At 42.6% G+C, this 22,439-nt stretch overlaps 1 protein-coding gene across 31 annotated transcripts in view; it reads right to left on the bottom strand.

Annotated features, from left to right (window-relative positions):
• The window catches only part of PTK2 (protein tyrosine kinase 2), a gene marked incomplete at its 3' end in the record, with an annotated part of 189,825 nt that overhangs the window by 16,368 nt on the left and 151,018 nt on the right, over nucleotides 1-22,439 (bottom strand). For 21 of the 31 annotated variants that reach the window (XM_083450459.1, XM_083450474.1, XM_083450445.1 and 18 more), the window contains 5 exons: nucleotides 20,710-20,914; nucleotides 14,244-14,355; nucleotides 11,502-11,588; nucleotides 7,603-7,740; nucleotides 6,295-6,426 (listed from right to left, as the gene is read on the bottom strand). In XM_083450459.1, coding sequence (XP_083306585.1) covers nucleotides 6,295-6,426; nucleotides 7,603-7,740; nucleotides 11,502-11,588; nucleotides 14,244-14,355; nucleotides 20,710-20,914 — 674 coding nt within the window. Of the gene's footprint in view, nucleotides 1-6,294; nucleotides 6,427-7,602; nucleotides 7,741-11,501; nucleotides 11,589-14,243; nucleotides 14,356-15,067; nucleotides 15,222-20,709; nucleotides 20,915-22,439 lie in introns of those variants that run through there. The other 10 variants (XM_083450462.1, XM_083450464.1, XM_083450465.1 and 7 more) reach the window with 2 other exon arrangements.

The raw sequence follows: 22,439 nt of genomic DNA, 5'->3' as shown, positions 1-22,439 counted from the left end.
TGTGGTTTTGTACTGCGGGTTTTGAAGAGCCATGCAAGCCAAATAGCCTAAGAAATAGAATTCTTACTAAAAGAAAGGCAAAACATAAAAATCCTCTGCTGGGAGGAAAGGAAGGGGTGGGAGAGAGGGCACTTTGACTAATACGGATGCTATTGCATTCCTTCTCTCCTCATGCCTCAACTTCACGCGCGCACACCCCACACACTCTTCCAAAATGCAGCAACTGAACCTCCCAGCAGCCCTTCTAAAGATTTTTCTTTCCTTTCGCTCTTTCTAACTACTCGCTTTCTTGCTTGTACATAAAAAAGGCTTTGAGATAAATATTGATAGTACCATTTCCCCAACACAACATTGGAAAACCTGCATTTTAATTCTCCCAGGAATAGCAGCAGCAGCAGCGCCACAGCCGTCGTTTATTGCCCTTTTCTTCCTAACAGCGAAAATTTCAACCACAGGATGAGAAACGCTTCACATTAATTCCTGTTTCCTGCTTGAGGAAGGCTTAAATGTACTTGGCTCCATCTCCAAACTTCCCAAATGGGGCCAATTACCAGCGCTCTTTTAAAGCACAGAGATGCAGAAAGTTCACAAGGAAGCCTGGACCCAATACGCTGCTTCTAGCAGGAAGAAAATAGAAGCCACTTTTTATTATCCCTTTGAAATGTCAGATTAGTAAAGGAATCTGTTGACTTTTTAAAATAAAACAATTCCTAAGGATCACTCTCCTACTCTGATACTACACTGCATAATATAAAAAACCAAAGGTTGGAAATGATCTTTTGCAAAATGGATCAGATGAAGTTTTTAATCCCCCTCTCCCCCCAAAAAATAAATTAAAAGGGGCAGAGCAGAGATAGGTTAAAAGAGAGACTATGTCCACATCCCACACTAAGCCAAATCATAGCTTAGCACAAACATGCTGGCTCCTGAAGAGGGGGTCACAGTCATTTTGCCCCTCCATGGGATTTTTAGGTTAGGGCAGCATGGCTGCTAATCCATAGTTTGGCTTAGTGCATGGGTAGGCAAACTCAGGCCCGGAGGCCGGATCCGGCCCAATCGCCTTATAAATCTGGCCTGCGGACAGTCCAGAAATCAGCGTGTTGTTACATGAGTAGAATGTGTCCTTTTATTTAAAATACATCTCTGGGTTATTTGTGGGACCTGCCTGGTGTTTTTACATGAGTAGAATGTATGCTTTTATTTAAAATGCATCTCTGGGTTAGTTGTGGGGCATAGGATTTCGTTCATTATTATTTTTTTCAAAATATAGTCCGGCCCCACACAAGGTCTGAGGAACAGTGGACCGGCCCCCTGCTGAGAAAGTTTGCTGACCCCTGGCTTAGTGTGTCATCAGAATGTAGGGTCAGGGTTTAAGTTTCTTCTCAACAACCAACTTCGTTTATTTGTTTAACAAAATTTATGCAATGTCTGACTGAAAGAGAACCTCTGTTTTATATATAAAATAGCATTAACATCACTGATAAGCAGGTAAAAACAGATATTTAAGAATATTCAAAATGACTAAAACCAACAATACCAAAAACAAAATAAAATACATGCAACTTCTACAAGTCTAGATAGGATTGCCTAAATAAACGTATTTTAAGTGCGTGCCGAAAAGAATACAATGAAGGCACCTTCCTTATGTCAATAGGCAGAGAGTTCCAATAGGCAGAGGTGTACCACAGTAAAAGACTGGTTTCTTCAAGTGTGGGACAAGCATTAAGTGTATTAGGCGTAAAGGGGACCCCTGACCATTAGGTCCAGTCGTGGCCAACTCTGGGGTTGCGGCGCTCATCTTGCTTTATTGGCCGAGGGAGCTGGCGTACAGCTTCCAGGTCATGTGGCCAGCATGACTAAGCCGCTTCTGGTGAACCAGAGCACTGCACGGAAATGCTGTTTACCTTCCCGCCGGAGTGGTACCTATTGATCTACTTGCACTTTGACGTGCTTTCGAATTGCTAGGTTGGCAGGAGCAGGGACCGAGCAACGGGAGTTCACCCCGTCGCGGGGATTCGGACCGCCAACCTTCTGATCGGCAAGTCCTAGGCTCTGTGGTTTAACCCACAGCACCACCCACATCCCATATTACAAGTATTGCATCAGTTCCTTGGAGAGCGTATAATCTATCTCGCATTTGTCCACTGGTAAATGATGGATCTCCCACACAACTGAACAATACATGAGTGAGGTAGATAGTACTGAGTAGCTATTACAGGGATAGTTAACCTAGTCTGCCCAACTAGGAGAATGTAGAGAGGAAGAGCAACAGACCCCTCTGCCTTTGATTTCTCCTAATGATAGCGCCATCTCACTATTCCAAGGGGATGTTCCAACCTCTTTAAAGCATGGTTGAGTAACCTATCGCCCTCCAGATGCCATTGGGCAGCAACTCCCATCACCCCCAATCATTGGCCATGCTTCCTGGAACAGATAGGAGTTAGCCCTCTGCTCTCTCCAGCATCAGGGTCTGAACTCTCGCCTCTTCTCCTTATTTTCTGAATGCCTAACTGCCATAGAACATGGATGGACAGATCAATTTGTTTCTGGTTCATGGCACTCCGTTCATAGGTCCATTCCGTATCCACATCATTATGCAATATTCAAAAAACAAAACCCCAAAAATAGTTCACATTTTAATGTGTATTTCACAGAATATGCATTTTGTATGCATTTCACCTCAAGGTGCGTGGTTTTGTATCTGTTTTGTCCTGAAATACCGTATTTTTCACTCTATAACACGCACCAGACCATAACACGCACGTAGTTTTTAGAGGAGGAAAACAAGAAAAAAAAATATTCTAAGCGAAGTGGATATGTGATTTTTGTGGTTCATGCTATGGCCACAGACATGTGATCTGACAGTGAGTTTGGAGTAGCACAATGCAAAAATCCTGAGGATCCATGTGGATCCATGCTTTGTAACCACGGAGGAAAGGAAGGGGAACCATGGATCCTCTGCTCACGACTGCAACAGATCCCCCCCGCCACCCGCAGGCATTCGCTCCATAACACGCACAGACATTTCCCCTTACTTTCTAGAAGGAAAAAAGTGAGTGTTATGGTGCAAAAAATACGGTACATTTTACTGCATTTTTGAGCAGATGACAATCTTGAAAAATTCAGAAAACTGTGTAAACTGCATTTATCCCAGAAGCATGAATCAAGGTGGGTTGCCTAAAAATGTGAACTAAGCAAAATCCTCAAGCATCCCTATCGGGGGAGGTTGCACCTACAATTATTTTTACAATGGATTGTCCCCCTTGTGTATTAGAAAATGGTGCTGTTAAAAGTCACACCCATATTTTTTTTTTAAAAAAAGCGGATGCAACAGGACAGGTGTTGCAGTTGTGACTGAAAAGGGTAGATTGGTAGTGTGTGCCCATAGCGTCCTGAGGGCAGTTGTTTCTCAATTCAACATCCTCCAGGTATGTACAAGCTTTCTTCTAGACACTCTACCTAGCAGGAAGTGAAGGCAGCTTACCATTAATGCAGCACCAACGACAGCAAAACACTTTAGGGTAAATGCCACAAAAGCGAAATGTGCGCAGAAGCCCTTGCTTAGCTGAATTCTTTTGGGAACGGCAAGGATATAATTACCCACCACCCCGCCCCTCTTCACAAAGAGGAGCTGGAGAGCTCTGCTGCATTCCATGTCGTTTTTTTTCATTAATTCAGTGGGAAAAAATGCACAAGTCATTCTCAACAAAGGAAAAATGACGGCTGTGTTCTCTCTCTCTCTTTTTTTAATCCTAAAATAAAAACCCAACTTTAGCACACAGTTCCACCAATTTTCCCGCTGCTATTCGTGTTTTCCTAGTTCGTCTAGACAAGTGCTGAGCTGCACATATGTGGGAATATTTGTGAATTCACCAACCCCTGAAAACAAAAATAAAAAGCCAGAGATAAGAGCACTATGTCAGTTATTCCACCCCAAACCCAGAGAGGCCAGTGAGGGGTTGCAGAATTCCAAGCTTTGCTGAACAGTGCGTGCGTGCTCATGCGCACAACTATCAATGTGCTATTGACAGAAAGCCACAACAGATCCAAGGATGCAAATTGCTAAAAGCGTAGGAAAAACAGGTCCAATGATTTAACACAGAAAATAAGATGTCCTCTTGGAGACACCCAGAATCTCCACCCTTAAGAAATCTGATTAAAACGTTGTGTGGAAACCTGCTTAAAGTTCATTGAATACATTTGGACCACTTTCCCTTCATACCGGGGCTGGCAGGGTGTGTCTCCTTGCCTCTAGGGCCTGCGCTTATGATGCCCGTCAACCAGGCTGCATACTGGGCATTAATGTCCCCCATTCCAGCCCTGCAGAATCCATTTAGCCAACCCTTTCCTCTCTCTGACACATCAGTAAAGGGTGAGGGCTGAAGATAGTTCTACCTGGACCACGACCCCCTCCCTTCTAACCCGACAGCCACAGATTCCCTGCCGCAACCACTTATGGGAGGCTCAGTCCAGGCTCAAGTGCAGGTCTTCTCCAAGGCCTTCTGGTTCTAAGCAGGGCACCAAGCAGCTGAGAAGTACAAGAGGCACTTCAGCTGTGCTTTGTTGAAGGTTGCCTTGTTAACTCTAAGAGCTTCTGAAGAGGAAGTGAGTAGCTCCTTTAGGCGTGGCTTGGAGTAGCCTGGCACTGTGTCCATGCAGACAGCTGTAGCTATGGAATGCAGGGCTGAATTAAAACTGGACTAATTGGAAGCCTACATGTTTCATGAAATCACTTGAATATACAGTGGTACCTCAGGTTACAGACGCTTCAGGTTACAGACTCTGTTAACCCAGAAATAGTACCTCGGGTTAAGAACTTTGCTTCAGGATGAGAACAGAAATCGCGTGGTGGCAGCAGGAGGCCCCATTAGCTAAAGTGGTGCTTCAGGTTAAGAACAGTTTCAGGAAGTACGGACCTCCAGAACAAATTAAGTTCTTAACCAGAGGTACCACTGTACTGTCAAAACTCTTCTCATTCAGTTTTGGAATTTTGTTTTGATTTTTTTGGGGGGGGGGACCGGTAAGTCCTGAGATTTTTTTCTTTCTTGCAGACCCAGCACTGGGTGTGCCTCAGAGGGCATTCCAAATTTCAAGTGCCACCACAGAAAAGGCCCTCTCCTATGTGAAAACACAGTACACGACTAACTTAAAGAGGGTCCTTGGAACAGATCCTCTCCAGAAGACCTTAAGACACGGGCCTGGCTGGCAAAGGATGGCTAGTGAGGCACCCATCAGGAAGATCCGAGGAGTAGAAAACCTTGGAGTGCTTCTCTGGCATCTCTGTCCGAGCTACATTTGGTCAAGTAAAAGAGAGATCATTGAGGATTTAGCAAAGGCCCTCAGAGCCAAAGAAGATGACTCAAACCTGTGTGTAGTAGCTTCACTTCTCCACTGCTGATCAACCAGTAGCTCACCCAAGTCTGAAGTTAGGAGAAGAGCCTTTGACATGAGTACTACCCCCTTAGCATCCAACTTGGGTGTGGCCAGGTCTTGCAATTCATCATGTGGGAGAGGGGAGAATGTGTCACAGATGGGAAAGTGCGACTCAGGTTTGGAAGGCCTGGCCCATTCCTTGCAGATGATGTCAATGAGGTTGGTCAACTGGAAGGGGAAGACTGAGGTTTAGCTGGTTCAGACAGAGTCTTGGGACTATCCTCACCTGAGTCAGATAGGTGTACGGTTTCTTTGCTGGTTGCCAGGGGAAACTATCATGGAAATGTCAGCACTAGGAGAGCCTTTTCTTAGCCCTTTCAGCCTCTCCCTCTTCCCTATCAGAGAGCAGAACCCATCTGAGTGAGAGGGAGGGAGGGAAGGGGGAAGACCTGTGTACTTGGTTTCTTCCACCTGAACTGGCAGTGTTGAAGGCAGCTCTGATCCTCTTGTATCTCTCCTGTGACTTGCGCAGATAAAATTAGGTCAGTTTGAGAAAAGGGGGTCATTCCCCACCTCTCTCTTGTGTGGAGATCTGCGATAAGAACTGGAAGGAGGTCAGGTTCCTACCTAGGATCTAAAGTGGGAGTGAACAGCAGCAACCCCCAGATCTACAACATCACCTATGTACCTGTAAGGAGGGACACTGGAACATTTGCAAATGTCAGGTGTTACTTGGATCTCACCCACAAGTGTGATCTGTGGATCCCTACTTTGCAATTATTATCAGAACCATGAGACTTGTAGTTTTTTTAATTAGTGCATCTGACCAGTGTCTGCGCTGACCTGAGCCCAGCACCAAATGTGTCTTAGAGAACACTGCATTAATTAGCGAGAGAAAAGCAGCGCAGTGGAATCCATTACCAGGAATCTCTCTTCTTTTTCCAACCATCGCTGGTCTTCCTCCATTTCCTGTTGCTGTCGTATCAATCTCTCCTCCATTAGATGTGCAGGTAGAACTTGCCCCATTCCTCGTAGATCTAAACTGCCGGAATCCTACCAGACGGAGAGAGAGAAAAACCAAGAATATGAATTGTTGTAGTATTTTTATTCTGTTAATGTAATCCTGTTCTTGAAGGCAGCAGCTTTTCAGGCAAGATAAAAATCAGTTTGCAATAAACTCATTAAACAAACGTGGTGCTAGATTACATTTAGACACGAGAATTCTAGGCTGAAACCCCAATTCAGCTATGCAGCTAGCTTGCAGCCGAACCTAATTCACTGGTCGTTGCAAGGATAAATGAGAAACTGCCAGGAAATTTGCGCAACTGAAAAGTGTTTTTCTGTCCATTACAGACCAACTATTTGGCTGAAAAGGCACTTGAAAAAAGTTATCAGAAAGAGAATTGAAGCCATGTATATTTAGATCTAAAAACCCTCTTATACCACTAGAAGCACTCAGCTAACTGTAGCAGCAATTGCCTTCAGCAACTGAAACAGGTGCTTAATGGTCCAGAGAGAGATTCCTCCCAATGCTTTGTGTCACTAGCACTACCACCCACCCACTCAAAATGGCATGCCAGTGATGCTTTGTCATAAGCAGATCCACTTGTAGGAAGCTGTTGTACTAAGAGGTTGGACAGGGAGGTTTAAACAGCACACAAGAGGAACAAGAATGTTGTTGTTTTTTAGCACAAAGTTTCAGCCTCCTCCAGTATAGTGCATTAAATGATGAGTATATTAGAACTGCTGCAAGGTCAGGGACTTGGGTAAGGGAAAGAGGAAGCCAAAATCTTGCCTGCGGAAGGAATGAAGACCAACTGTGAAATGTTTTGTCATTCACTGAAGAAGGAGAATGGTGTGAAACCAACACTAGCTTCCCTTTTCTCCCAGCAGATGGCAGCTGTATAATCTACCTAGTATCACTCCCCTCTGGCTCTGGCTGCTCTGGTGCAGCAATGGAACAACTCTGCACTGCCCTATATGGATTGCCTGGGATGATTAACTAGCTCTCTCAGAAAAGCAAGGCTGCACAGAAGCATCCTGGGAGCTGCTTTCGTCATACAGATTATGTCAAACTGGGTGGGGGTGGAACACCAGAAGGAGGGCAAATGAGGCTATTGAAGCCTTACTGAAGGAGGTGGAGGAGGGAAAGGGGAGAGGGAATACACATATTAGCTAGAAAGCAAGAGAATGCTCTCAACTGCCCACAAGTTGCTGGGAAGAAGTTACCTCCATGTTGGGTTGCCACATGGATATTTCTTGAGGCCGATGATTCCAGGAATCTGTTTGATCCAAGAGGGAAGCCTGGCCTGGATAAATGCTACCCGCCATAGCTGGAATCCCATGGGAACTGGTGTACCCTGAGACCTACCAAAGAAAGCAATGAGAAATGCCTGAACTCACTACGAAGTCTCCAGTTAAACTTTTACACGTTTTACGAGTTTGTCCTCATAAATCAAAAGCAGGGGGGTACAAAAAAAAAAAATCCAAGTGAGAGAAAAGAAGAGTTGAAATTGATGCTTTCAGTCACATTATGACATGCCCTTAGATGCTGCCTTATATGTACCTAATTTTTAGAGATTATTTCTAAAAAATAAAACCTATAATGCCCTTAATGAACACGCCCATATCAGAACACTTGTGCATGATATACAAGCGCACAGTGCTCACTGACACTAATAATGATTATGTTTGCATTTCCCCATATATACTGCTAAATACAGACCCCCGGCATTTTCTACAAGCTTTCATGTCTGTGGTGGCAGAAGATAATTAGCACAAGAAGCTGGAAGATGTTCCAACAGTTTCTCCATTGTGATCCAAAGCTGGTTTCAAATGAGAGACCAGTTTAAAAATGCACAGCATTGTAGACATACTGCAAGATTTGCATCCATCTGTGAGTTACTGAAATAATTATTGTCAAAGGATCCAGGGTGGTACAAGATCAAAGATAAAACAAAGCAAAATAAATACATAAACTTTGGCTTCTCTTAGCAAATGTAAAAGCCTTCAAGGAGACCGCTGAGAAGTGTCTTATCGGAACATTTAATTGCACTTCCACATCTGTGCAACATTTGCAACTTACAGCTTTCCATAAACCCTGAATAAATGAGGAAAGATTATACTACAGCTTTAAGACAACAGTGCCGCAATAGTGCCCACATTTTTTCTTTCAGCTCTGACCTCTCAGCTTCTGCCTAATCCTCTACCTCAGTCTCATCCACATTTCTTCCCAGCAGTCTTGCAAATGTGTCAGCATTTAAAATGGCAAAGACAGAGCTCATACCCTTTCCATTCGAAACTACGTAATTCCCTCACTCGTGTAAAATGAGAGATGCTGTTACTTGCTTCATCTTCAGATTCTCACTTTTTGGAGCACTTTGGGTAAGATCTGCCAACATCCAAACCATCTTCAAATCCTTCCTGCCTTGTCTGTCTTTACATCACTTTACACCCTTCCCTTTTCTCACTTGGGAAAATCCATAATAATAATAAATTTATTATTATTATTATTATTATATACCCCGTCCATCTGGGAGGGTTTCCCCAGCCACTCTGGGTCGCTTCCAACAGAACACTAAAATACAATAACCTATTAAACATTAAAAGCTTCCCTAAACAGGGCTGCCTTCAGATGTCTTCTAAAAGTCTGGTAGTTGTTTTTCTCTTTGACATCTGGTGGGAGGGCGTTCCACAGGGCGGGCGCCACTACCAAGAAGGCCCTCTGCCTTGTTCCCTGTAACTTGGCTTCTCGCAGCGAGGGAACCGCCAGAAGGCCCTTGGCACTGGACCTCAGTGTCCGGGCAGAACGTTGGAGGTGGAGACGCTCCTTCAGGTATACTGGACCCTTGCTCCAGTTGCCCCTCCTCTAAACCACCATAATACCCTCCTCACTGGCATTACTGCTACCTTTCCCCCTCTCAACTCAGGTTGCATGCCCCTGCCGAAATCAACTTTCCCTTTTGAGTATTTACAATTTTATGGCCATCCCCCTCAATAAAGTCTTCTGCACTCTCTCTCCCTATTCACTTCTGATTCCCAGTCAAGCTCAAATGTCTTCGCGCTCAGCCTGCTGCAGACATAGGAGCTCCATCATCTGAATTCCTCCTCACCCACTGCAACTTCAAATAAGTCAAGCCTCGTGTGCGTTCCTTCCACTGAGATTCTGGCATGCACAAAGTGACAGCACGTCCCCCCCACCTAATATATATATATATATTTTCCCCACCTCTCTCACTTTCTGGTGCCTTTGTTCTGTTTCCATTGCCTTTGCACAAACTCACTGGCTATCAGCAGTGAGTTCTCATATTGCTCAATGTTGTTTTTTTCCTACACTTGAACAAACTTTTCAAATCAGCTGCACAGCCTCCTTCTAGTTACTCATCAAAACCATTTTCAGCAAAGTCCTTCCTACCTACATCCCAGTGCGTTCTTAATCTGGATGTACCTCTGTTCAGTGCTATTTTTCTAGACAAAGAGGTGCCGGAACTCACCATGAACACATCCCTCGTTCCTTAGAATGGTAATGGTGCCCACCTGAGGGATGCCAGAACTGAATTCCACTAAGTTCTGGCTGAAAAAAAGCTCTGCCTCTGATGCTTCTCATCTCTCCACTATGCCAACCTCGCTCACTCATTTGCTTTTTAAAAGACAGCGAGAATTATAAATTGGGAATCAGTAATTATACATTCACCAATATAGGTATTATGTTTTTTTCTGGCACAATGAAAGGAATGCACAAATAAAAAGTTACGCAAAGGGCATACAAATAATAACAATATGGAAATCTAAAAAGGACATTCATTTAAAAAAATGCAGGAGGGAGAGAATTGGGTTCTTGGCATTAGAAATGGTATACACCTAAGTTTTTTCCATCTTGCATATTTGTGTGGTGTAATTACTCCTTTAATGGGGGAGAGCCCATAGCTCAGTGGCAGAGAACATGTTTTGCATGTAGAAGGTCCTAGTTGACAAGACTGGGGTGGGGAGGAGGGGAAGAGACTTGGCTGAAACCTTGCAGGGCTAGTGTCTGCCAGTGTACCAATTCTGGACAAGGCAGACCAAGAGAAGGTAGGAACATAGGTTTATATTAATAACAACTAAATGCACCTTCTATTGCTGTCAGTTTCTTCTCTCTTTTTCAAGTTACTGTGCCAGATAATGTGTTTTTGACAACCCAACATAAATCCATTATTCCTTCAGCAACCCAATTTCAGGGTTGTTAACATTCTGCAATTCCATTATAGCAAAGTTCAACCAAATAAGTTTGTAGTGGGAACAGAATTCATTATCAGGAACAACATCTTTCATTTTTTAAAAAAAAAACTAGCTTCAAAATTGTCATAAATGTGCTTGAAAGTGTATGGGTTGTGCCTGGCAAAATTACAGAAGCTATGCCTGAGCATGATTAGCAGGAAGAGGAAGAAGTATGAAAAATAAGTCAATAGTAAAAAAAAAAAAAAAACAAAAAAAACCATATGCCTAATTTTTGTTCCCCTGACCAGGGACTTCACCACTTCTGCCCCATGTCTGGCATGCAGTTAGCAGTAACTGCTTAATGGGAGTAACAGTAATACTGGAAATTGAGTTGTGCAAAAATCTCTTGCAAAAGTGTGCCAGAGCTTCCTATGAACCATGTGTGGACCATCCCCCAGCTATATGAACCATGCTTTCCTTCCTTCTGCAAACATTTAATGTGATGATTTTTTAAAACAGTGAAACAGTAAGGTAAAGTAAAGGTACCCCTGCCCGTACGGGCCAGTCGTGTCCGACTCTAGGGTTGTGTGCCCATCTCACTTAAGAGGCCGGGGGCTAGCGCTGTCCAGAGACACTTCCGGGTCACGTGGCCAGCGTGACGAAGCTGCTCTGGCGAGCCAGCACTAGCGCAGCACACGGAAACGCCGTTTACCTTCCCGCTATAAAGCGGTACCTATTTATCTACTTGCACTTAGGGGTGCTTTCGAACTGCTAGGTGGGCAGGAGCTGGGACCGAAAGACAGGAGCTCATCCCGCCGCGGGGATTCGAACCGCCGACCACACGATCGGCAAGCCCTAGGCACTGAGGTTTTACCCACAGCGCCACCCGCGTCCCTGTGAAACAGTAGTGATTAAGAATTAGTAGTTCTCACCTGGTAATGATTGGGTTGTACCATATGCTGTGGGCTGGGATAAAACCCTTCGCTGGATCTTGGACTGGGATAACCAGGTCTGCTGGGCTAGATATACAGAGAAACACACTTTCATTTCAAAACAAAATAACGCAACTCACTATGTTTTTAGTAAAATAATAAAATAAAAATGCAACAAAACAGATGCAAGAAGTTTCTTTCATTTATGCACTTAGACTTGGGTTTCATCCTAACCTGCCCAGGACTATCACCAGGTTTATGACTGGCAGCAAATGAAAACATGCAGTAGGGATGGACACAATTTGTATGACAAAGGAACAAACAAGGAATAAGGACAATTATGAGATGAACAAACTGAATCAACAAAAATGGATTTTGCATTACTGTGATCCCTACAGATGGCGACTAAGTAATGTGCTTTACAAATTCCTATTGCATTCAACTGATGCTTTTTCATAGGCTCAAGTTTTATTGAAAAGTTCATGAAGGTTGATCCCCACCTCCATTACATTCAGGTTCGAAACAGAAGGCAGAAAAGGTAACTAGAACACTTTTCTCTCAGTCACGTCAGAGCCCATCTGTATTCCCCACCCCCCAAAAAAGCACAGATCCAAAATCTCCTCTATTATGTGCTAATCAGGTCCCATTGCTCATTAGCCACAGCTTTCAAAGGATTTAGTGTTGTGCTTCTCTTAATCAAGCTGTAATTCTTCATTCATTAATTTAAAGAAACCTATTATCCACTCAGATTAGTTCTAAGAATTTAACAGTTAATGCCATCAAACAATGTTGTAAAATACTAGCGGCAGCTTGCTGCTACAACTCATGCCATTTGTTTACTTCTGCAAATGTATGTATTAGTTATTCAAAGCACTTCACCATGAGAGTACAGTAATTCAAATGGCTCGGCTACAGGTCAGTGTGAACTTCTGTTCATTTGATTTTATTGCCTTCTGTGTTCTGAAGGGCAAAGCCATGGTAACTAAGAAAGGAACGTACAATATACTTTTAAAATTTAGTTAGAGCTGGGGAAAAAGCAGGAGCACCCTCAGGTTATCGTGCAAGCAAGTTATTGTGCAACCAACCAGGACAGGCAGTCTCCTCACTTCCCGTACTCAAGAACCTGTGACATATTGAATCTCTTTCTTTTCAGGATTCAGTTCCAATTTACTGGCCCACATCCAGTCCACCGTTGTCTCTAGACAGTGGTCTAACACTGAGACCACCTCCCCTGTTTCAGATGGAACAGAGAGTAGACCTTGGTGTCATTTGCATATTGGTGACACCTCACTCCAAATCTGATGACAGCTCCAAGTGGTTTCATATAGATATTAAATAGCACGGAGGACAGGACAGGACACCGCAGGACAACTTGCACAATGCCAAACAATAGCCTCCCATAACTACTTTCTGGAAATGGCCTTGGGAGCAGGATCAGAACCACTGAAGTACAGTGCCCTCAACCCACACCTTTCTGAGGTACTTTAGAAGGATACCATGGTCAACAGTATTGAAAGCCAGCAAGAGATCAAGGAGAACGAAGCACTCCTTCCATCTGTCTCCCAACAAATGTCATCAACTAGGATAACCAAAGCGGTGCTGTGATTGGGCCTGAAGCCAGACTGAAATGGATCCAATCAATCAGCTTCTTCCAAACATGTCCAAGCATCTAGTCTTAATATTCTCTACTCCAACAGACAGCAATGCACCCAAGGTCGCAGAGGCAGGGGTCTCTTGGAGCCTTGTGGCATGCAAAGCATGCGCTCTACCACTGAACAAAGAGCCCTTCCCAGCCTGCCAACAACCAATCCCCAGTCAGAGACACATTGGCAGCCCACTCACATTTTATGCAGCATAGGTATCTGTCGCATGTACATCAGCATTGAGGGAAAGGCTGACGAAGTGAAAACAGATGTAAGCAAAACATCTGAAAATGGTCTCACCATCCACTGAGCAAGGGATAAGCCCCAGTATAAATTAGAATGGAATGAACTCATTTCTGAATGGCGTGCTATTATGTCGTAAATAAAACTTTATGGATGTCTCACAAGCCAGCTATTTACAAGCGGTCAGGAAGGCAAAAATGAAAATGTTTAATCCCCAGGTAAAACAATACAATGATAATCTGGGTGCCCCTGGGAGGAGATTCTAAAGAGGACAATGAGAACATAGAGAAGAGTGAACAACCACCTGACATATTACCATTGAAAGTTCACCTACTGTCAGACCCAGTTAATGTCTTCATAGAGGTTTATGGTGAACATGTCACGAAGCATACCAAGTTTCAGCAAAGCAGATAACAAAATGTGAGCCAAATGAGTAGGAATTACTGAAATCACACTTATTTTAAATTTCAGTCAATAGATAATCAACATCAGATGTTGCATGTCAGTTTCACTTTTTTTTTTTTACATTATTTAAGTAATACTTTTCAACTTTCAAGTACAGAAAAATAACAAGTTATTTCTTAAAGAAGACATATCTAAGAACTAATTTGTATTTCTTCCTGTTTCTGCTACCTTTAAGCTTTCTTTCTCTTAGGACTTTTTCAAAAGAACCTCTGCGGCAAAGGAAGATAGCTTTTTTTAAAAAGGTAAAGAAAAAAAGAATGTAGTTGTCTGCACTTTAACAACAGAGATTCAAAGGCTCTGTATCCGGATGTGGCCTGTGGTGCTTACTCCTGGAATTAAGAAGCCACACAGTTTTAGTATAAAGGATATGAGAGAAAGCCATCTTCTGTACCTTGGGAGGAGCCTCATCTGATCCTCCTGAATCCCAGGACACTGTAACCTGTCGCCTTGATTCCATTCTCATTCGCTCCTCCTGCTGCAGCTTCTCTTCCTCCAGTATTGTACTAGGGGGGAAATAAATGTTGCACTGAAGATAAATGGCATTCTGGCTCAGAACGTAATAGATGCCGTCCTCAAGTCTCCTCCAAACACATTCCCCAAACCAATGGTTCCAGACGGCAGACAAGTAAGGAATTTGCTAGACAAATATGTCTTCTTTTTAGACAGCAATAGAAACGGTTAGGCTTCGTAAGACTAATAGTGGGGAGGGGAAATGGGGGTGTGGGGAGAATGCCTTTGCGAAATTAGCAACTGCATTTTGAAACGCAAGACTCTTAAAACATCAAGACATATGGCAACGAGAGATATATTTAGAAAGTTACGGGTGATCCCACAGAAGAACACTGAAAATATCTATATATCCACATTCCTTTTGATCTAATGGCACCAGTGTAATTATACTGAGGCAATTAATCAAGCACGTACTTGCTTGAAAACATTCATACACCGCATGTAAAATAAGATTGTTGCATCTCTGAAAAGTCTGAAAGAAGCTTCAGACTTAAGGAAGAAAGACGGAAAGGTATTTTCAGTTCTATTAGTAATGTTGAATATAACATCAAATGCTTAAAACTGCTTCTAAAACTCTTATTGCTTAACTTTTTACTAGTAGACAAGCTCAAACAAAAACTGTGATAGGCTTCTAACAGAGAACAGAAGGAATTTCTTCAGTAAAACAAATAAGAGTACTACCTCCTCTATTGCTCAGCTACTTACCACATCTTTCCCACTTGAAGTGACTAATTGAAGATTTGCTGCCTCTTCAGAAATTCACTCCCCTTCCTGCCATGCAGATCACCCAACTTGGATAGTAGCCATCTTGAAAAGACTTGGCATGCAGCAGCTTCCAAGATTTACTGAGCAGTTACAGTATCCTGTGCTACATATATTCTAAGGAGTTCGAAGCTGATCCGATCATTTCCACACTGGTCTCTACAGAGCCACAAACTAATCAGTTTGGCAGCACAGCAACTTTGGGATGGAGTCAGGAGTTTCTACAGGCTGTTCAGGATTTATACCCTCCTCGTCTAGCTCCCCCAGTTAACCACTTGGAATAAAGTGATGAAAGGCATGAGATCAGTTGCCTTAGTCCTTTGCTCATTTTAAAAATAAATTCCTCCTTGATTGGCTATTAGATTCTGCTTCTCTGCTCTGCCAAATGCAAAACCACTCTGCAGTTTCTATAGGGATGGAGAAGGCAAAAACTCAGATAGCAATTTATTTCATCTGGTTGCTGGAAATAAATGGATTTTGAGCCTACTTCCCTGCAATCAGAGTAGGCTCCAAATGAACACACCCTACTACCACCACAAAGATAGAATAAATCAGACCAATATAGTGCTATTTTTCCCCCTTATGGGTCTGTTCCAGGAGCAAAATATCAGGTAAATTTGGTCTGGAGATGAACAACTGTTTTTTTTGTATACTTTTAGTGAGTTGAGTGTGGTTTGAGAACAAAGCGCAAACACATTTGCTGAAAGGCTCAAACGGGTCTTGCATGTTTTTTAAACAATGCAACACCGTGCAAAAACTATTTAGCTAAGATAAAGACAGGATAAGCTGTGTTATGCACATACACAGTCATACCTCGGGTTGAATATGCTTCAGGTTGAGCGTTTTCAGGTTACGCTCCGCGGTGACCTGGAAGTAATGGAATGCGTTACTTCCGGGTTTCGCTACTCACGCATGCGCAGATGCTCAAAATGACGTCACGCGCATCCACGGAAGCAGTGAAACGCGACCCATGCAGCCGCATGTTACATTCTATTCAGGATGTGAATGGGGCTCCGGAACGGATCCCATTCACATCCAGAGGTACCACTGTACATGCATACAATGAACAGCAGTATTTCTCTCTAAATATTCCCAGTTCTCTGGGTCTGGGGTAGGGAAAGTCTACCTGTCATAATAATAATAATAATAATAATAATAATAATAATAATAATAATTTATTATTTGTACCCCGCCCATCTGGCTGGATTTCCCTAGCCACTCTGGGCGGCTTCCATAGAAACCAAAAATACACTAAAATATCACACATTATTATTGCTGGAACTGTGGCAAGGAAGTCCCATTTCATTACTCGTCTTCAGTAACAAAGCAATTTGCCCCCACCTTTTGCACACCCCAATTAACAACCCAAATCCTAGCAGCACCTTTGCTTTAAAGAGCACTCAGTGTCATTTGCAAACTGTCATGAGAGCTGCAAACCTCAAGAAACTGGTCTCCATGTACACATGATGAACAAACCATTTGTTTATCGAGTTTTTATTTATTTGTCTGTTGTAACAGCTGGATGGAAACTTCTGCCATTCTACTTGGGGAAGGGTGGAAGAAATGGGGGCTCATGACCACAACACACTAGCTCATTAAAAGCCACAACTTACAAGAGACAGTCAATAGCCAAGACAATGAAAAACATGTAGAGCTACAACCAGCTAAAAATGGGAATCCTGATTTCTTAGCTGCATGCCTGGCAAGCTATCTATGCACATCACCGTGGTGTCTCCAACACTCAGTAAGTCTAAACAGATGCAGCAAGAATTCATGACATTTTTCACTTTCAAATTTAGAATCAACCCTTTTCTTTTCAGATAAGCCATGTATTTCTAGTTTGCTTTACAGAGGTGCTAACACACACATTGCCCTGGTTCCTCCAAAACAACCTTGCCTGTATGCTTACTTGACAAGTTTTGAAAATGCTTAACTTAAAAGCTGAAGAGCCATGGATAAAGTTTGCCTTTGAGTAATGCCTCCCATCTGCCATTCCAAGGATCGACACTAGTGAACCCGGAGCTAAATCTAGCCCCTGAACCAAAAATCTGGTGCAGTCTTCATGGCTGTGCTGGTTGGGGTGGATTGGAGCATCTGGAGAAAGCAAGGTTGGTCTGCACCAGGGGTGTCCAAACATTTTCCAAAGAGGGTCAGATCTGATGAAGTGAACATGCGTGAGGGCCGACCAAAGTTGCTGACCTTTTTTTTAGGATTGAAGTTCTTGAGCTTTTTTTAAGATTGAAGTTCTTGAGCTTTTTTTAGGATTTTACCACAGAAAATAAACAACTGCCACAGGGGCCAGATTAAACCAACTGGCAGGCCGGATTGGGCCCCCAAATCAGATTTTGGACATGCCTGGTCTACACTGGCTGGCAGACTCCAGGGTTTCAGATGTCTTCCCGATCCTACCTGAGGATACTGGGGATCACATCTAAGACCTGGCTGGGACTGCTGGGAGTTGCAGCCTAAAACATCTGGAGAACACAAGGTTGGCAGTGGTTGACCTAAAAAATAGGGTACAAGATATGGCAAGCCACATTCAAGAGGGCTTTGCCCATTACCATTCTCTGCTCCCTCCTAAAAGTGCCCTTCTGAAAAAGGATTTGTAAACCATGTCCCAAACTCATGTGTGGAAACCAGCTGTGGTCATCAGTGGTAAGGGTTTCACACATGCTCTGAAGGACTCTCTAATTATTTTGGAAATCCAAAAGCTAGGCTGAGCCATGACTCTCAGAACAGATTCCTGGTCTAACTCCCAGTCAATGCTGATAAATGAACCCCCAATTTTGGAGCCTACAGCAAGACTTTAAAATAGGGTGCATCAAAGCAACCCTGCCCCCAAATCCTGATCTGCTGAAATGAAGGCAATCCTCAGTTGTTTTTGTCTCTGCCCTGACAAAGAAGAGTGTGAAATGGAAATGACTCTGAGAAGCTTTAATCTGCTTGAAGCAAAGGATTAAAAATAACACATAAAACTGCCTTTGTTTGGCCACTGGGAGGGACAGTCCATAGATGGGAACAGCACAACGTCTGGAGATATTTTTGACTGTGCCTTTATACAGCTGTTCTAATGCACTCTTAGCATTTTAAAGCTAGAATTCACAGGAGGTCAGAAAAGTCAGTTTGAGCCATATTTTTCCCAAACTGAACGTTATTTGTTGCACAGTAAGTAACGGAGCATGTCTTGTCTTGCAGCTTACCCTGCCAGATCTTAAACAGCTTGAAGGCATTCAACTAATTTTCTTAGCAAAGTTGACATTTTATTTGAAATAGCCATCAGAATGCATTTTTCAGGAAAATACCATTATCCAACTAGCCACAATAACCCGTGACCCTTGTCCATGCCCTAAAAGGGAATTTCATGTTGTTGTATTACTAAACAGAAGGCAATCTTCTCAAAGTTCTTCAGACTAGTGTAGTAGGACAGAGTTGTGTTTCTTAATTTATATTTATTTCCTCACATTAACTCTGGCTTACCATTATGTGTGAATTAGTCAAGAGCAGATGCAAAAAAAGAAAACCTTCTAAACAATTTGGTTTCCAAGGGCATGGAAATAAAATATTTGAAATGTGCTCTACGACTGCCCAAGGTTGCATCACCAGCAGAGAATTTTCAAACCTTGCAAGTAAAAGGGCTGACATAGCCTTTATGGAGTGAAAGCAAGGCCAAGGGATCTTTGTCCAGAGAAGGGAGAAAAAAGACTTGTGAAAAATAGAAAAGTTCTTCTAAGGAACAGCAATCCTCTACTCCGCCTGTTCAGGTGAAACAGGAAGCAGTGTTTACTTCTTGACACATATGGAAAATGTCAGTGTCTTTTTTGCTAGAATATAGGGAGTTCAGCACCTCTTAACAATTCATCTCATCCTGTACATCTCTAACTGTTCACTCAGTATCTGAAACCCTACACCATGTCTCTACACCAAGCACGTGGGAACAATTTCTTTCTGGCTGAGGCATTACAAGGACCGAATTACCTCCTATGGGGCAAAGGGGAAGTTGGCCTGACCCTAACACTTCTCATCCCAAAACAGCTAGTTCAGACGGCCTTTACAAAGACAGTGACTGGTTGTTTTTACTGTGTGACTGTGCTCATTTTTTATTTATTTTCATGAGCCAACAGTGTGACACGGCAGCTAAAAAAGCCAATGCAATTCTGGGCTGCATCAATAGGAGTATAGCATCTAGATCAAGGGAAGTAATAGTGCCACTGTATTCTGCTCTGGTCAGACCTCACCTGGAGTACTGTGCCCAGTTCTGGGCACCACAGTTCAAGAAGGACACTGACAAACTGGAACGTGTCCAGAGGAGGGCAACCAAAATGGTCAAAGGCCTGGAAACGATGCCTTATGAGGAACGGCTAAAGGAGCTGGGCATGTTTAGCCTGGAGAAGAGGAGGTTAAGGGGTGATATGACAGCCATGTTCAAATATCTAAAAGGATGTCACCTAGAGGAGGGAGAAAGGTTGTTTTCTGCTGCTCCAGAGAAGCGGACATGGAGCAATGGATCCAAACTACAAGAAAGAAGATTCCACCTAAACATTAGGAAGAACTTCCTGACAGTAAGAGCTGTTCGACAGTGGAATTTGCTGCCAAGGAGTGTGGTGGAGTCTCCTTCTTTGGAGGTCTTTAAACAGAGGCTTGACAACCATATGTCAGGAGTGCTCTGATGGTGTTTCCTGCTTGGCAGGGGGTTGGACTCGATGGCCCTTGTGGTCTCTTCCAACTCTATGATTTTATGATTCTGCTGGAGGCTTTTTGTTTTTACTTTTATTATTTTTATAGTGTGCTATATCGTTATACTGCTTACTACTATTAGTGGCCACTGTCCTGGAAGCCCTAACAAAAAAGCCAGGTGAACACTATTTTAAGCAACAGAAAAGTGAAAATTTAGGGTACTATCTGCAAAGCAGTTGTAAAAGGGGTTGGAGTGCCTATTGAGCCCTTCAAATTCACATGCTCCAAGAGTCAAGCTGCAGGACTGTATGGTCAAATTCACCCTCCACAGCAAAAATAATAAAAAGGAGGGGGAGGATATCAACCACAGATTCTATGAAAAAAAGGTAAATAAGTAAAACCATGGGGGAAAGGAAATAAGATGACTGAAGGTGAATACATTCTGGAAGTAGCACTTGGTAGGTATTCAATGGGACTGACAAACATAATATATACTGATGGGAGGCTATGAAACAGAACAGTCGCACCAAATATTTCATTCAAATATTCCAAGATTATTATTTTTTTAAAAAAATGCTTTTGTTTAAAATAGTTACCGTATTTTTCCATCTATAAGATGCCCCCTATTTTGGGGGACTCAGATTTAAGAAAATGGGGGGCGGGAATCTATCCGTGTATAAGACACCCCCAAGTTTTGGACATTATTTTTTAGGGAAAAAACCTAATCTTATACATGGAAAAATACGGTATATCCTAAGCACAAACAAGCATATTTTTATTTCAAAATAATGCCATCGATCCCTCGCTCCATCCTCCTCCCTCACAATCACAATCCCTTTAAAGCCAATATCTTAACATAACAAGATTAGCACATAACATGAGATGCTAGCAGACAAGAAAGCGATTCTTACTTCAGCTGAGCTTTAAGTTCCGTAAATCTCGGCCGCCTGCTGGGGTCATATGCCCAACATTTGGTCATAAGGCTGTACAGAGTGGGAGGGCAGTTCGGAGGCATTGGTAACCGCTCGCCATTCTCAATGCGGCCAATCACATCATTGTTCTTCACTCCTTGAAAGGGCTTTATGCCATGCATTAAAATTTCCCACATACACACACCTGGGAAATTGAAAACAAAAAGTGAGCAGTTAACCTGAAACAAGAGTATTTGGGAGGAAATTATCAGCCAGGTTAAAGACTTAGCTAATAAAGTTTTGAAAGGATTTGTTTTCTCAGGCATACAGATAAAGGGGTGGCTGAGTTGTTGAACAATAGCTAGCAATAATGAGTTGGAAATTGTGCAACCTCTCAACAAACACTTGCGTTTTTGTTCAGAAATCTGCCTCAGCAGACTACCTATCTGTTGTTCTGAACCATGAATATTCACCATGGAATTTATGCTCCAACCACATAAAGGAAAGATATACTAGATTAACCGTAAAAAGGGAAATTCTTACTTATGTGTGCACTCCCATTTTTGGAGGAGACAGACACATTTAGGATAAAACCTATTCTCGGAATAGGCAGGGCACAGTTGCTAGGATACCAAGGGGCAAAAGGTATCTACTTTCCCAATCTAAACCCAACAAGCTAAGTTTTTTCAACCATATTGTCTGGGCTTAATCTAGACAAAATGAGGGTACTGTGGGAAAGTACATATAAGATTTGGACAGGTGGACATGGCTTGCCAAAATGGACTGGCAGGTCAAATGGGAACATCTGGTGGGGCAAGTCTGGCCAGAGGTTCCCGCTTTATTAGAAGAAAAGTGGAACTTAAAAAAGCACTATTATAACAAAGGAAGTAAATTGATTAACATATTTCATTGGCATAAAAAGCTCAAATTAATCTGTATTAACAAAGCCTGAAAATGGATTTCCCCCCAAAGTGCTGAAGAAGTGTGAAATGGTACCTTTCTTTAAAAAACATACTCATTACTACACTAAAAGGCCATGTTTAACACTTCCCTTATTAACTTATCACAAACCAAAAACTGCCTTAAAAAAGTGTGCTCTACACTTTCAGCCCCACTTACTCAAATTGGCCTTTACCACTCATTCAACTAAATTTTTGGTTAATCAATCAGCCTGCTAAACTTCACCATCCTAGTCATGATAATAAAGAATAAGCAATCCTTGTTTTCCACATTTCCCACAGGCTTGTTCTTACTTGTGGACCGTTCTTGACAGTATTGCAGTCTGAGGTTAAGTTTCAACAAAGAAAAAAAGCTGAACCAAGAGACAAAGTAGTTTCAATCGAAACTATGCTTAACATGGGTAATCTAACAAAAATTGCCTTAGGAGCTGTTAATAGCTGGGGCTTTCTACCCACAATGCCTTTTCTGTGTCCAATTAAAAAATAAATTACTGAAGAAAGAATGCCCTAACTGCAATATAAAAATAATTATGAACCAAAAAGTACAAAGAAATGAGCTTGTTTTTGTTGCACCATGCTTTTATTAAGCACAGTGAAGCTGATATCAACCCACCCCTTTTGGCTTATGCTCAGCTTATTACAAGAGATGAAACTTCTCCTGCCTCTTGCCAAGTACAGAAATAAATACAGAAGAATTTAAGAACTTCCAGAGCCTAGCTGTATTCACACCTTTGTTTGTCTATATAAATGAGTGTTTGTGAATGAATGACA

Source organism: Podarcis tiliguerta (assembly GCF_965153285.1).
Source record: "Podarcis tiliguerta genome assembly, chromosome: 7".
Lineage (NCBI taxonomy): Eukaryota > Metazoa > Chordata > Lepidosauria > Squamata > Lacertidae > Podarcis > Podarcis tiliguerta.
The sequence above is the reverse complement of the archived record's forward strand: the minus strand, read 5'-3'. Positions and strand labels throughout refer to the sequence as shown.